Source organism: Oncorhynchus nerka, linkage group LG22, assembly GCF_034236695.1.
Source record: "Oncorhynchus nerka isolate Pitt River linkage group LG22, Oner_Uvic_2.0, whole genome shotgun sequence".
NCBI classification, from domain to species: domain Eukaryota; kingdom Metazoa; phylum Chordata; class Actinopteri; order Salmoniformes; family Salmonidae; genus Oncorhynchus; species Oncorhynchus nerka.
Window position 1 is genome coordinate 90,051,138 of NC_088417.1, and position 17,340 is coordinate 90,068,477.

The 17,340-nt window shown below is 38.4% G+C and overlaps 1 protein-coding gene across 1 annotated transcript; it reads left to right on the forward strand.

Annotated features, from left to right (window-relative positions):
• The first annotated feature begins 2,613 nt into the window (after positions 1 to 2,613).
• LOC115105975 (ras-GEF domain-containing family member 1B-B-like) lies at positions 2,614 to 17,283 on the forward strand. The gene is made up of 11 exons (XM_029628524.2): positions 2,614 to 2,713; positions 5,314 to 5,511; positions 7,598 to 7,720; positions 7,902 to 8,039; positions 14,226 to 14,441; positions 14,633 to 14,707; positions 15,265 to 15,357; positions 15,492 to 15,594; positions 15,763 to 16,034; positions 16,171 to 16,367; positions 16,506 to 17,283. The coding sequence occupies exons 2-11, from the start codon at positions 5,320 to 5,322 to the stop codon at positions 16,534 to 16,536; spliced, it is 1,440 nt and encodes a 479-aa protein (XP_029484384.1). The 5' UTR covers positions 2,614 to 2,713; positions 5,314 to 5,319; the 3' UTR covers positions 16,537 to 17,283.
• The last annotated feature ends 57 nt before the right edge of the window (positions 17,284 to 17,340 follow it).

A 17,340-nucleotide genomic window follows, 5' to 3' on the forward strand; every position in this document is an offset into this window, starting at 1 on the left:
AGGAGAGATAGAGGGGGAGAGAGGAGAGAGAGGGGATACAGAGAGGAGGGAGAGAGAGGAGTGTGTGGGTGGAAGCTCAATCTGAGTGTTTATGGAAGGCAGGAGTCAGTCAGTTCACTAGCTTATGATGTCAGTGTGTGTGTGTGTGTCAGTCGAGTTATATACTGCCTCTCTTTGAGGGAAGCTGTGGCCCCCGTGCCCTAGCACTGTGGGTTGAATCTAATCGAAAGGCTCCACAAGGGCCCTCACCGAGCTGAAGCCAAGCCGGAAGCCATCTCCAGCTAGCAGTGCTTTCAGGTGGCTGGCGTGAGTGTAGGTGCAGTAGAATAGAACGTAGCCTATAGGCATTGCAGGCTTTGGCTTTTCCTGCGTGAACAATGATGTAAGACTATGATTGAGAGGCTGTAAATGAATACCACCCACAACCTGGGGCCCACACTCTGTTCTCTGTAAATCATGAAACCATCCTTATGTAATATGACTCAAATCAAATTGTATTCGTCACATGCTTTGTAAACAACAGGTCTTGACTAACGGTGAAATGCTTCCTTACCCTTTCCAACAATGCAGAGAGAAAGAAAATAGAGAAATATTAGTAAAAGTCAAATAAGATCAGCTCTTTTGTCTTGCTGATGTTGAGGATAGAGTTTGTTGTCCTGGCAACACACTGCCAGGTCTCTGACCTCCTCCCTATAGGCTCCAATTTTAAGAGGACATGCCCACTGTTGATGGAGGCGGGTCATTGCTACTAAAACATCTGTAGCTATCAGGAAAGATGTTTATTTCTCAAGTTCCATTGATCAACTTTCAATGGTCATGATTTATGCTGAATTTGGCATTTCAATTGATTTATGTCCAATTGATGTATCATTTTTTTTATTACCAATACATTGGTAACATTTATAAACTTTCAGTTAATAGATTATAAAGTCAAACTAATCATCAGTAATGAAACACTAGTTGAAAATGTGTGATTGTTCATTTGGTTCTTGCCAAAATGTGTAATAATTGCATGACTGTAGTGCTTTAGTGTCACGAGTGACCAAGGCCCAGCGGATGTTGAGATCCAAATCATTTTAATGATAAAGTGAAACTTACAGAGACAAAAACAAATAAACAATAAACTAACAACGAACCGTGACTACAGAGATGCTACGTGCACTAACTCAAAACAATATCCCATAAACACAGGTGGGAAAAACAGCTACTTAAATATGATCCCCAATTAGAGACAACGACTACCTGCTGCCTCTAATTGGGAATCATACACAATCACCAACATGGAAAAACAAACCTAGAACCCACATATAAATAAACTAGACTACCCCCCAGTCTGACTACCCCCTGACCTACTATACCATAGAAAATAAGGACCCTTTATGGTCAGGACGTGACATTTAGTATTTTTTATTCCTACTGTAAAGTGTTTTCAAATGTAAAACCACAAGGTCTGAGACAATTTAGACAGTATGTACCAGTCAAACGTTTGGACACCTACTCATTCAAGGGTTTTTCTTTATTTGTACTATTTTCTACATTGTAGAATAATAGTGAAGACATAAAAACTATGAAATAGCACATATAGAATGATGTAGTAACCAAAAAAGTGTTCAACAAATCAAAATATATTTTAGATTCTTAAAAGTAGCCGCCCTTTGCCTTGATGACAGCTTTGCACGCTCTTGACATTCTCTCAAACATCTTCACCTGGACCGCTTTTCCAACAGTCTTGAAGGAGTTCCCACATATAATGAGCACCAAATGACAGATTTCCACTGTTCTAATGTATGTTACTCGTGTTTCTTGGCCCAAGCAAGTCTCTTCTTATTATTGGTGTTCTTTAGTAGTAGTTTCTTTGCAGCAATTCGACCAAGAAGGCCTGATTCATGCAGTCTCTTCTGAACAGTTGATGCTGAGATGTGTTACTTGAACTCTGTGAAGTGTTTATTTGGGCTACAATTTCTGAGGTACAGTTAACTCTAATGAACTTATCCTCTGCAGCAGAGGTAACTCTGGGACTTCCTTTCCTGTGGTGGTCCTCGTGAGAGACAGTTTCATCATTGCGCTTGATGGTTTTTGCGACTGCACTTGAAGAAACTTTCAAAGTTCTTGAAATGTTCTGTATTGACTGATCTACTTTGAAGAATCTCAAATATATTTTGATTTGTTTTGGTTACTACATGATTCCATATGTGTTATTTCATAGTGTTGATGTATTTACTATTATTATATTTAGTAAAAAAGAGTAAAATAAAGAAAAACATTTGAATGAGTAGGTGTGTCCAAACTTTTCACTGGTACTGTATTTCACACTCCATATGGTGGACCAGCGCAAAAAACCTGGCCATGCCATATGCCTTCACACACTCCCCCTATCTCTCTAGCAAATGTCCTTTTCACTTTTTCCTTCTCACAAAACATTATATGTAACATTATGGTCCTATGTCGTTCAAAGAGAATCGATGGCTGGCAAACTGACCAATGAGAGTGCGCTAACGTTTCGCTTTTTCTGATTCTTCACTGTGATTGGCTTACTGCCATGCAGAACGATCCGCCTCTAAGCCTATTATAGGCTGTTTCACCGCTTTCTGTAAGTCATTTGAATACGGCTGGTCGTGGTCACAGTTTCAAATTACTTGTGATTCGAAGGACTGCATGGACACAATGGATGGACCATACGAATAGGAATTTCACGCTCTGAAAACACTGATCGGTAGTATTCATATGCTTTTTGTGATTTGAAGATGAATTTCTTACATATGATATTATTTTGCAAAGACTTGGAATAGCTGTATTTGATACACATAGTCTGTTAGTTTTTTCTAGTCGGGGTAAGTTGATCACAATATGTCCATTATGAAAGTCTTATTATTTGTAACAAGGAAACATGCTGGGAACTTTCCAGACAAGTGTTAGGCTATCCTATGCATTCCCAATAGATTTCTAATGACCGTGCTTTCAATGGGGTTGAGGGTTGCACTTTGAATGGAGGCAAAAACGGCTTATGATGGCAGATCTTGACTTTTACAAACAAAAATTCTTTGCAAAATCACTTACAAATCCCAGTCACTTATATATGATATAATTACAGCTAATTTCAGTTGTTTTGTACTTTAATTGTGTTATTGTTTTGCTTTAGTCTGCAGCATAATGCCTGCCTGTGTAATTACTTGCCTGGCATGCATTAGCCTACGTTACTCACTAGTGTTGTGACAGACTGTGGTTCAGCTCAAGTTCTATGGAAGACTGCTTTCCACATAATACGACCGCGCGAGTCAAGAGTAATAAACAGTACCAGGGGAGTGGGTTGGGTGGGTTGTGATTGGTTAGTTAGCTTGCTACAGTTAGCTGGATACTGGGCTGAGAAACATAACAGGGTGAGACATGAGATTTTTAGATACTATGTCCAAGAGGGATATAGCATATCTATCTTATTTTATTACTCTACATTTGCTTCTCTATCAGATTTTAGTTCTTATCTTTTTCTAGACTAGGGAACAGGCAAAACAAGGTGGGACATGTGTGGGAATGAGATATTTTATTCCCTCCATTTTATAAACAGTATCCATCTTATTGGACGTTATATCCAAGATAGATACAGTATAAGGTACTGTAAATCAGTCTTATTTTCTGACTGTTATTTTATTGGCTCCTTTATCAGATAGATTGAGTTCTTATCTGTTTCCACCTAAACCTTTAAACCCATTCAACCCCAGCCAGGCTAGTTTAGTGTAAGCCTGTTGAGTCAGTCAGAGAATGTCACTTTCATTCAAATGTAGTAGGTCTATCTAGTACACTGTAAAGGGGTTACTGTGAATTTGATAGTAGCTTCCAGGCAGCTCGGGGGCAAGTAACATTCTATATTTCATATTACAGTACTCCTACTTTAATACAAAGACGTATCAAAGCAAGTGCTATGTAATGACACAAGAACAATACCGTAAAATTGACTGTATTATATGGTTTTTAAAAAAGAAGTAAATGCTACCGTAATCGGATTGGATGAATGAAATTCATTGAGGGGAGGGGTTTGTATTTCACAGTAATTTACTGTCAATACAAGGGATTGGTGCAAGCAGGTTGGCTCCTAAGGTAAAGTGTTTTTACACATAACAGTATATTATTTCATATTTGGTGTTTTAGATCACTTGCACTTCTAGAGGCCTTAAGAAGGGCTTCCAAACTGCAGCGACTACAGGGCAAAACAGACCAAAAGGACATGAAAACAAATGCTCAAACATTACTGTTTAAGACTTGCTGCCATTCCAATCTGTCCCCTATACAAATTGATGGGGCACTATAACCACATATGCGTTAAATTGGTACAGCATTTTCACTCACTGGTGCAACAAATATAGCCTCTTACAAGGCACTCCTCAAAATATGTCAATGAGCCAGAAACAACAATAACATGCACCCACTAGTGGTCACTGTATTATGTGGCGTGGAATTACAGTACCATTCAAAATACAGCAATTATTTCCCCGTCCACAACATTTTCCCACAATGCATCATCATTTACAGTATGATACAGTATTGTTGATAATACGCAACATTACCATATCATTGACTGTTTTCCAGTTACAGCGTAGATCTAATCTTTACTGTCCCTGTAGTAGTAATGCTGGGTGGTGATTGGTTGAATAGCTCTTGTGTTTCAGATCGTCAGCTCCTGTTGTAGCAGGTCACCTTAAAGGCCACGTTGCAAACTACGCGAACGCAGCGACGGAGTGTCGTTTTCTACGTCGTTCTACGCACTTTTGTGCGGCTCAAATATTGGAATGGACTGTATACAACGCTCCGTGGCTCTGTTCGCGTTGGCTCCTTTAGCCCTGTTTAAACAGAGTAAAGAAGAAAACACCTTTAATCTCTTAACAGTGGAAGCCAGCAGGGAGAACGAGATCAGGGTTAGAATGTGCCAGGATGTCGGATGAATGAGACAGTGGTATAAGCAGGCTTATACCAGCATGGTGTAGACTAAAGACTCAGCAGTAGAAGGGATATGAGACAGTGACACAGTCAGGCTTATACCAGCATGGTGTCGACATACAGTAATAGGGTAACATTATAGTAACTTCACACACACTGCTAGTACTTATTACATAAGTTGTTACAGTTCAGCTTTTCTCTCTCTCTTACACACGCAAGCATGCACACACACACACACACACACCGCGCGCGCACACACACACACACAGACACACACAATAACACTGAATTGAAACCATGAAAAATAAAGTGATCAGTTAGGAGTTTAAGAGAAGAACAACAAAGATTGAACATGGTTTTTATATTTTCACATCTCTTCAACAGGTCAACATGCCTCCCACGACACCGTATGCTGGCAAGTTCAGTACCAGCACTTATAACAACAACATTCATCCCCACAAATACCACCAGCCCATGGAAGTGAGCTACGGGGACATGTGCTACCATGACAACAGTCTTGTTTCTGGCTCCCTGGAGGCCCTAATACAACATTTAGTTCCCACAGTGGACTACTACCCTGACGTGAGTGCTATCTCTGCTCCAAGAACAACAACAACATAAAACATGAACAATGGAATCATACAAACATATTTGGGGTTATGATAGGGTAAAAACAGGCTCAATGCATTAGAAGTTCTATTCTTCAAGAACATGATGCTAGTGGTGTTATCTCTGGTCCAATACGATCTCTTAGGGGGACTCTAATGACAACAACAAAAACATAAATTATGGACTTTTATTATGGACAAATAGAATACAGCTATATTCTGTGTTGTGTGTACTAATTAAGTCCATAAAGCATTCATAAGTTCTATCCTCCAAAAATGAATGGGTACAGTATACAATATATTATTAGCTGATTTCACAACTGAATAGCAGGAAAGGTGCCAGTATGTGCTGGGTTTATGCTGAGTTGATACTGGCTTTATGCTGGGTTGATACTGGCTTTATGCTGGCTTTATGCTGGGTTGATACTGGGTTGATACTGGGTTGATACTGGCTTTATGCTGGGTTGATACTGGGTTGATACTGGCTTTATGCTGGGTTGATACTGGGTTGATACTGGGTTTATGCTGAGTTGATACTGGGTTTATGCTGAGTTGATACTGGGTTTATGCTGAGTTGATACTGGGTTTATGCTGAGTTGATACTGGGTTTATGCTGAGTTGATACTGGGTTTATGCTGAGTTGATACTGGGTTTATGCTGAGTTGATACTGGGTTTATGCTGAGTTGATACTGGGTTTATGCTGAGTTGATACTGGGTTTATGCTGAGTGGGTTTATGCTGAGTGGGTTTATGCTGAGTTGATACTGGGTTTATGCTGAGTTGATACTGGGTTTATGCTGAGTTGATACTGGGTTTATGCTGAGTTGATACTGGGTTTATGCTGAGTTGATACTGGGTTTATGCTGGGTTTATACTGGGTTTATTCTGGGTTTATTCTGGGTTTATTCTGGGTTGATACTGTGTTTGCTGGGTTGATACTGTGTTTGCTGGGTTGATACTGGGTTTATGCAGGGTTGATACTGGGTTTATGCTGGGTTGATACTGGGTTTATGCTGGGTTGATACTGGCTTTATGCAGGGTTGATACTGTGTTTATGCTGGGTTGATACTGTGTTTATGCTGGGTTGATACTGTGTTTATGCTGGGTTGATACTGGGTTGATACTGGGTTGATGCTGGGTTGATGCTGGGTTTATACTGGGTTTATGCTGGGTTGATGCTGGGTTGATGCTGGGTTGATACTGGGTTTATGCTGGGTTGATACTGGGTTTATGCTGGGTTGATACTGTGTTTATGCTGGGTTGATACTGGGTTTATGCTGGGTTTATACTGGGTTTATTCTGGGTTGATACTGGGTTTATTCTGGGTTTATGCTGGGTTGATACTGGGTTTATGCTGGGTTGATGCTGGGTTGATACTGGGTTTATGCTGGGTTTATGCTGGGTTGATATTGGGTTTATGCTGGGTTGATACTGGCTTTATGCTGGGTTGATGCTGGGTTGATACTGGGTTTATGCTGGGTTTATGCTGGGTTGATATTGGGTTTATGCTGGGTTGATGCTGGGTTGATACTGGCTTTATGCTGGGTTGATACTGGCTTTATGCTGGGTTGATATTGGGTTTATGCTGGGTTGATACTGTGTTTATGCTGGGTTGATACTGGGTTGATACTGGCTTTATGCTGAGTTGATACTGGGTTTATTCTGGGTTGATACTGGGTTTATTCTGGGTTGATACTGGGTTTATTCTGGGTTGATACTGGGTTTATGCTGGGTTGATACTGGGTTGATACTGGGTTGATTCTGGGTTTATTCTGGGTTGATACTGGGTTTATGCTGGGGTGATACTGGGTTTATTCTGGGTTGATACTGGGTTTATTCTGGGTTGATACTGGGTTTATGCTGGGGTGATACTGGGTTTATGCTGGGGTGATACTTGGTTTATGCTGTGTTGATACTGGGTTTATGCTGGGGTGATACTGGGTTTATGCTGTGTTGATACTGGGTTTATTCTGGGGTGATACTGGCTTTATGCTGGGTTGATACTGGGTTGATGACAACATGAGTTGTTGTTGATTATCTTTTTTCTTGTTCTCCATCAGAGGTCCTACGTCTTCACCTTCCTGCTGAGTTCTCGTCTCTTCCTCCACCCCTACGAGCTCATGTCTCGGCTTTGTCACCTGTGTGTGGAGCAGCATCGATCTGGAGACCTGCTGCTTGATAAGGTAGCTAACAGACACACACGCATGCATACACAGACAAACACGCAGACACAAATCTGCAGGAACGCACACACAAACACACAGCGCAGACACACACACACACACAGGTGTTCTTAACAACCAGGAGTGGACACCACCTCCTTACAGTCTGTCTCACACTTGTCTTTCTCCTTGTTGTCCTCAGATCAGAATACGGGACGTTGCCCCAAAGATCGTGCAGCTGCTGACTGAGTGGACAGAGACGTTTCCTTATGACTTCAGAGATGAGAGGATGATGCACTGCCTGAAAGAGATGAGCCATCATCTGGCCAGAGGAGATGAGGTCAGCCCCCTGACATAACCTTTAACTGACTGACTCATTAGAGATGACAATAGACGTGACATCAGACATCTAATTTGACCAGTTACAGTTGAGTTTGACATCAGACATCTAATTTGACCAGTTACAGTTGAGTTTGACATCAGACATCTAATTTGACCAGTTACAGTTGAGTTTGACATCAGACATCTAATTTGACCAGTTACAGTTGAGTTTGACATCAGACATCTAATTTGACCAGTTACAGTTGAGTTTGACATCAGACATCTAATTTGACCAGTTACAGTTGAGTTTGACATCAGATATCTAATTTGACCAGTTACAGTTGAGTTTGACATCAGATGTCTAATTTGACCAGTTACAGTTGAGTTTGACATCAGATGTCTAATTTGACCAGTTACAGTTGAGTTTGACATCAGATGTCTAATTTGACCAGTTACAGTTGAGTTTGACATCAGACGTCTAATTTAGACACCTACTCATTTCAGGGTTTTTCTTTATTGTTACTATTTTCTACATTGTAGAACAGTAGTGAAGACATCAAAACTATAAAATAACACATATGGAATCATGTAGTAACCAAAAAAGTGTTAAACCAATCTAAATATATTTTATATTTGAGATTCTTCAAAGTAGCCACCCTTTGCCTTGATGACAGCTTTACACACTCTTGACATTTTTTTGACTGGTACTGTGTGTGTCACTCATGTGTTACTGTATGTCATTATATGTGTTCTGTGTGTTCCATGGGTTCCACGTGTTCCATGTATTATATGTGTTATATCAGTATAGACACAGATGTCAGATCTTAATTTGAGCCCGTTTGCTACAGCAGGAAAATTATCCTGCAGCAACAGGAAATGTGAATTATTTATGTGTATTTTTAATGGACATTTTTTTGTAGAGTTTTATACACTTTTTGTTAGGGTAAATCAAGTCTGATATTAAGTGGAAATGACCAACTTTAGAATACTTTTTAAACCTTGAATACACAATAAGTTGAATGTTTTGCTGTGCAGGAAAATTGTCAGCAACAAAAGAGTGATCAAATTAAAATCCTACATTTGTAGCATAGGAGGTGAAAATACACACTCATAACAAGTTCACACATTCCAGAGCCAGATAATGAACTCAGTGCCCTCGTCATTGTATCAGCACAAATAAAAATATTCCTGGATATTGATTTCTCTCTCTTGTGACTATACAAGTATACATTGATGTACAGATGTAGGATCGTAATTTGAGTGTGTTTGCTACAGCAGGAAAAGAATCCTGCAACAACAGGAAATGTTAATTATTATGTGGATAATTAATGAACATTTGTAAGGGTTGATACATGTTTCACAAGGGAAAATCAAGTCTGAAATTTCAAAGTGGAAATTACAAACTTCAGAAGCCTTTTAAAACCTCAAATACACTACAAGTTTTAAATGTCACGCCCTAACCTTAGAGAGCCTTTTTATTTCTCTATTTGGTTCTCTATTTGGTTAGGTCGGGGTGTGATTTGGGTGGGCATTCTAGTTTCTAACGACGGACGTAACGTTAAGATCTTACATCTGTAAGTATATGATATCTATAGATATTGATTTTCCTTCCTGTTTGTGCTGAACTAGAATATGTAGAAATATACGATACATATATTACATTTAATATCCTCTTTCTGTTGTGTTAAGTACATAACTTGAGCTCCTCTTTACGTTGTTATGTCAGTATGCGTATACAGTACATTCTCAATTTATTAGGTACACAGTTTATTAGGTACACCCATCTAGTACTGGGTCAGACCCCCCTTTGCCTCCAAAACAGCCTGAATTCTTTGGGGCATGAATTCTATAAGGTGTGGCGTTCAAACGTTGCTCAATTTGTATCAAGGGCCGTAACGTGTGCCTGGAAAACATTCCCCACACAATTACACCACCGCCACTAGCCTGTACCGTTGATACCAGGCAGGATGGGGCCATGGACTCATGCTGCTTACGCCAAATCCTGACTCTGCCATCGGCATGACGCAACAGGAACCAGGATGTGTTTTTCCACTCCTCAATTGTCCAGTGTTGTTGATCGCGTGCCAACTGGAGCCGCATCTTGTTTTTAGCTGATAGGAGTGGAACCCGGTGTGGTCGTCTGCTGCAATATCCCATCTGTGATAAGGACCAACAGGTTGTGTGTTCCAAGATTCTATTCTGCACACCACTGTTGTACTGCACCGTTATTGCCTGTTTGTGGCAGGCCTGTTAGCTTGCAGGATTCTTGCTATTCTCTTTAGACTTCTCATCAACGAGCTGTTTTCGCCCACAGGACTGCCGCTGACTGGATGTTTTTTGTTTGTTTCACCATTCTCTGTAAACCGTAGACACTTGTGTGTGAAAAGCCCAGGAAGCAATCGAACAGTAACTGAATACCTTGATGCCTGTCTGCCTGCTTTATATAGCAAGCCCCGAGCCATGTGACTCACTGTCTGTAGGAGCAAACCATTTTCATGATCTGGGGGGTGTAACTAATAAACTGGTCACTGAGTGTAGGTAGATTAACTCTACCTACATGTACATACTACCTCAACTAACCGGTGCCCCCACACATTGACTCTGTACCGGCAACCCCGGTATATATATATATTTTTTTTACTGCTGCTCTTTAATTACTTGTTACTTTTATCTCTTATTCTTATCCACATTTTTTTTAAACTGCACTGTCGGTTAGGGGCTCATAAGTAAGCATTTCACTGTAAGGTCTACAACAGTTGTATTCTGCGCATGTGACTAATAACATTTGATTTGATTTCTCTCTTGATGATGATTTATATCAGTACTCATATCTCTATGATGTTTTATATCAGTACTCATATCTCTCTATGATGTTTATATCAGTACTCATATCTCTCTATGATGTTTTATATCAGTACTCATATCTCTCTATGATGTTTATATCAGTACTCATATCTCTCTGATGTTTTATATCAGTACTCATATCTCTCTATGATGTTTTATATCAGTACTCATATCTCTCTATGATGTTCATATCAGTACTCATATCTCTCTATGATGATTATATCAGTACTCATCTCTCTATGATGTTTTATATCAGTACTCATATCTCTCTATGATGTTTATATCAGTACTCATATCTCTCTATGATGTTTATATCAGTACTCATATCTCTATGATGTTTATATCAGTACTCATATCTCTCTATGATGTTTTATATCAGTACTCATATCTCTCTATGATGTTTATATCAGTACTCATATCTCTCTATGATGTTTTATATCAGTACTCATATCTCTATGTTTATATCAGTACTCATATCTCTATGTTTATATCAGTACTCATATCTCTCTATGATGTTTATATCAGTACTCATATCTCTATGATGTTTTATATCAGTACTCATATCTCTCTGATGTTTATATCAGTACTCATATCTCTCTCTGATGTTTATATCAGTACTCATATCTCTCTCTGATGTTTATATCAGTACTCATATCTCTCTATGATGTTTATATCAGTACTCATATCTCTCTATGATGTTTTATATCAGTACTCATATCTCTCTATGATGTTTTATATCAGTACTCATATCTCTCTGATGTTTATATCAGTACTCATATCTCTCTATGATGGTTTATATCAGTACTCATATCTCTCTGATGTTTATATCAGTACTCATATCTCTCTGATGTTTATATCAGTACTCATATCTCTCTATGATGTTTATATCAGTACTCGTATCTTTATGATGTTTATATCAGTACTCATATCTCTATGATGTTCATATCAGTACTCATATCTCTGATGTTTATATCAGTACTCATATCTCTCTATGATGTTTTATATCAGTACTCATATCTCTATGATGTTTATATCAGTACTCGTATCTTTATGATGTTTATATCAGTACTCATATCTCTATGATGTTTATATCAGTACTCGTATCTTTATGATGTTTATATCAGTACTCATATGTCTATGATGTTCATATCAGTACTCATATCTCTATGATGTTTATATCAGTACTCATCTCTCTCTCTGATGTTTATATCAGTACTCCTCTCTCTCTATGATGGTTTATATCAGTACTCATATCTCTCTATGATGTTTTATATCAGTACTCATATCTCTCTATGATGTTTATATCAGTACTCATATCTCTATGATGGTTTATATCAGTACTCGTATCTTTATGATGTTTATATCAGTACTCATATCTCTCTGATGTTTATATCAGTACTCCTCTCTCTATGATGTTTATATCAGTACTCATATCTCTATGATGGTTTATATCAGTACTCATATCTCTATGATGTTTATATCAGTACTCATATCTCTATGATGGTTTATATCAGTACTCATATCTCTATGATGTTTATATCACTACTCATATCTCTATGATGTTCATATCAGTACTCATATCTCTATGATGTTTATATCAGTACTCATATCTCTCTATGATGTTTATATCAGTACTCATATCTCTATGATGGTTTATATCAGTACTCGTATCTTTATGATGTTTATATCAGTACTCGTATCTCTCTGATGTTTATATCAGTACTCCTCTCTCTATGATGTTTATATCAGTACTCATATCTCTATGATGGTTTATATCAGTACTCATATCTCTATGATGTTTATATCAGTACTCATATCTCTCTGATGTTTATATCAGTACTCATATCTCTCTATGATGGTTTATATCAGTACTCATATCTCTCTGATGTTTATATCAGTACTCATATCTCTCTGATGTTTATATCAGTACTCATATCTCTCTGATGTTTATATCAGTACTCGTATCTTTATGATGTTTATATCAGTACTCATATCTCTATGATGTTCATATCAGTACTCATATCTCTATGATGTTTATATCAGTACTCATATCGCTCTGATGTTTATATCAGTACTCATATCTCTCTATGATGTTTATATCAGTACTCATATCTCTATGATGTTTATATCAGTACTCCTCTCTCTATGATGTTTTATATCAGTACTCATATCTCTCTATGATGTTTATATCAGTACTCATATCTCTCATGATGGTTTTATATCAGTACTCATATCTCTCTGATGTTTATATCAGTACTCATATCTCTCTATGATGATTTATATCAGTACTCATATCTCTCTGATGTTTATATCAGTACTCATATCTCTCTATGATGATTTATATCAGTACTCATCTCTCTCTATGATGTTTATATCAGTACTCATATCTCTCTATGATGTTTATATCAGTACTCCTCTCTCTATGATGTTTATATCAGTACTCATATCTCTCTATGATGTTTATATCAGTACTCATATCTCTCTATGATGTTTATATCAGTACTCATATATCTTTATGATGTTTATATCAGTACTCATATCTCTCTATGATGTTTATATCAGTACTCATATCTATCTATGATGTTTATATCAGTACTCATATCTCTCTATGATGTTTATATCAGTACTCATATCTCTATGATGGTTTATATCAGTACTCGTATCTCTGATGTTTATATCAGTACTCATATCTCTATGATGTTTATATCAGTACTCCTCTCTCTATGATGTTTATATCAGTACTCATATCTCTCTATGATGTTCATATCAGTACTCCTCTCTCTATGATGTTTATATCAGTACTCATATCTCTCTGATGTTTATATCAGTACTCCTCTCTCTATGATGTTTATATCAGTACTCATATCTCTCTATGATGTTTATATCAGTACTCATATCTCTATGATGGTTTATATCAGTACTCATATCTCTCTGATGTTTATATCAGTACTCATATCTCTCTATGATGATTTATATCAGTACTCCTCTCTCTATGATGTTTATATCAGTACTCATATCTCTCTATGATGTTTATATCAGTACTCCTCTCTCTATGATGTTTATATCAGTACTCATATCTCTCTATGATGTTTATATCAGTACTCATATCTCTCTATGATGTTTATATCAGTACTCATATCTCTCTATGATGTTTATATCAGTACTCCTCTCTCTATGATGTTTATATCAGTACTCTATGATGTTTATATCAGTACTACTCTCTCTATGATGTTTATATCAGTACTCCTCTCTCTATGATGTTTATATCAGTACTCATATCTCTCTATGATGTTTATATCAGTACTCATATCTCTCTATGATGTTTATATCAGTACTCATATCTCTATGATGTTTATATCAGTACTCATGGCGGGCCATGCAGCAGATGACTCAGCTGTTGATCCAGAGATTGGCGGCTCTGGGTCAGTATGAGGAGGCGATCGCCACGCTCAACGCCTCCGCAGCAGAGAGACCCACCGCTCTGAAGGCCAAGCAGCAGAACGGACATCGGCATGATGTCCTCAGTGTCTGTGATGATGCCTTTATACTAGCCCAGCAGCTCACACACATTGAACTGGTAAGGAGAGATTATATTGTATATGTACCTTCTAGACATGTGGTGTTCAGAGAAGTTGAAACTGAATGGCATTTCTGTTTGAATTAGAAGTTATTGTTAACTTAAAGTTTCTCTTATACATAAACTTGATCCATCAAGTAACGTGAATGTAAGAATATTGAGTTTATACCTTATGATTTTTCCAATTCCAGGACAGACTGAGTTTTATTGGACCAGAGGAGTTCATCCAAGCCTTTGGTGTGAAAGATCCCCTGGTTAACCATAAGGTAGGCCTGGTCCACTACCGTGTACATAACATTGTCCACTACCGTGTACATAACATAGTCCACTACTGTGTACATAACGTTGTCCACTACCGTGTACATAACATTGTCCACTACCGTGTACATAACGTTGTCCACTACCGTGTACATAACATAGTCCACTACCATGTCTATAACGTTGTCCACTACCGTGTAGATAACATTGTCCACTACCGTGTAGATAACATAGTCCACTACCGTGTACATAACCTGGTCCACTACCGTGTACATAACATTGTCCACTACCTTCCACTGGTTGCATAAGAGACCATATGTCAGTCATTAGGGGGAGGTTACCGAATGTGTTGTGGCTGACTATCATTGTGTTAGCCTGTTAACAATCATCAACAGAGTACCTCACAACAAGTAGCCAAGAACTGACTGAGAGAAACAACTCTAGACCACGTTAATTTTACAAGACAATTAACAGAATTCACTGGATTGCTCCATCAGCAGTTTAATGTTGTAATTCAGCTAGATAATAAGTTGAAAAGTAACCATGAACTTTCTTTCCCCCTCAGAGTTTCTTCCGAAAACGCAAGACTACTAACCTGGAGGCTTATGTAGCTTGGTTTAACAGACTCAGCTACCTGGTGGCTACTGAAATTTGCATGGTGAGTGCTCTGTCTTTCTCTCTTGTTCTCGCTCTTTAGCTCTCTATCTCTGTCTCTCTCCCCACAACCATTATTTTTTGTCATCCATTCTTTCTGACTCTGTTCCCATGGTTTTGTGTTTTTCTTCCTTCCAGCCTGTAAAGAAGAAGCATAGAGCCCGGGCCTTGGAGTTCTTCATAGATGTGGCTAGAGAATGCTATAACATCGGCAACTTCAACTCACTCATGGCCATCATCAGTAAGTTACAATACAGGGCTCTAGAATAATTTATATATTCTGCAATAGTATGCTAAGAATTTGAATTTCAGTTTACTTCCTGAATTCCCTGAATTGAAATGGAATTGATCCCCAAACCCTGAATTGAAGTGGAATTGATCCCCAAACCCTGGTCTCTTCTCCACATAGGCGGAATGAACATGAGTCCTGTGTCCCGACTGAAGAAGACCTGGAGCAAAGTCAACACAGACAAATTTGACATACTGGAGCACCAAATGGACCCCTCCAGTAACTTCAGCAACTACCGTACTGCCCTGCGAGGAGCCACCCAGAGGTCTATTACAGCACACAGCAACCAGGAGAAGATAGTCATTCCATTCTTCAGCCTTCTCATCAAGGACATCTACTTCCTCAATGAGGGATGTGCCAGCCGACTACCCAACGGTCATGTGAACTTTGAGGTGAGTCTTACTGTAATGTACGGGATGCATTATTGTTGGGGTTATTGATAATGACAATACTCATCTTCTACTATGCTTTTAGTAGTGGGCAAAAGGGCGATGTTGTCAATATTGTTCATTTCCTGTTTGTCTATAGAAACTGTGGGACCTGGCGAAGCAGGTCAGTGAGTTCCTGGTGTGGCGTCAGGTGATGTGTCCCTTTGAGAGAGACAGGAAGATCCTCCAATACCTGGTCACTACACCTGTCTTTACCGAGGATGAGCTGCACTTGGCCTCCTATGAGACCGAAGGTCCAGAGAACCACCTGGAAAAGGACAGTCGGAGGTCTCTCAGGTGTGTAACTTTACTTTAGTTCACTTTACTTTAGTTCACTTTACTAACTTAATGTCAACTTCAATCGAGGTTTTGCACTCATACACGGCACAGTTTTTATTTAAATAATACCATTGTGTGATGTGTCCTGTGTTTCAGGACATCCCTACTGCATAGAGAGCATCGTTGAGTGACGGTCATGAGTGTGACACTGGGCGATCCTCTTTCGCTACGAGAGGCTCGCGGTTGACAGGGTCTGGAAGATTAAGATTTTCACAAAGGATGGGGAGAATAACTGTTTCAAGCACTCAGATTAATGATGCCTCCTATGGCTGGAGAACTGAAAATCCTGCCTCTCGCACTGTACATTAACAGATGATTCATTTGTAACTCGTCTACCCACACAGTATTACAGTTCTTTTACAGATGATTCATTTGTAACATGTCTACCCACACAGTATGACAGTTATTTTTTATACCAATGGGTCGAAATGGTTACTGGTGATTTTCTAAGCTTTTCTGAAGTGGCATGAGCTTGTTGCTGGTTGGCTTGCTCAGTGTTCTTAAAATGTCATCTATTTTTCTTTTATGTTTTTGTTCTTAGTAAATTGTGTGATTGGTATGTCATAAATTACTTAAATATTTGTGCTGAACATAAAAACATGCTCATCTTTGGTGAAAGGAATATGACCCAATAGCCTGTGAATAGTTAACTCTGTTTTTAAATGTTTTTGTATCATCATGTGTTTGTTTACCTTACAGAAATTACTTTTTATAAATATTTTATTTTTATGTATTCTCATCTTTTTTTAACGATTTGGTTTTGTATCGTGTATATTTTGTTCCCCCCCATGTGTTACTTATCAGGGTACTCTATATGAAGTTCTTATGAAATAATAGGTATATTTTTCTTTCAAAATAAAATAGAAAAATTGAAGCGAGTTTTTTTTCTGTCCCTGTAAATAGCTCTCTGGCACCATCTAGTGTTCGCAAC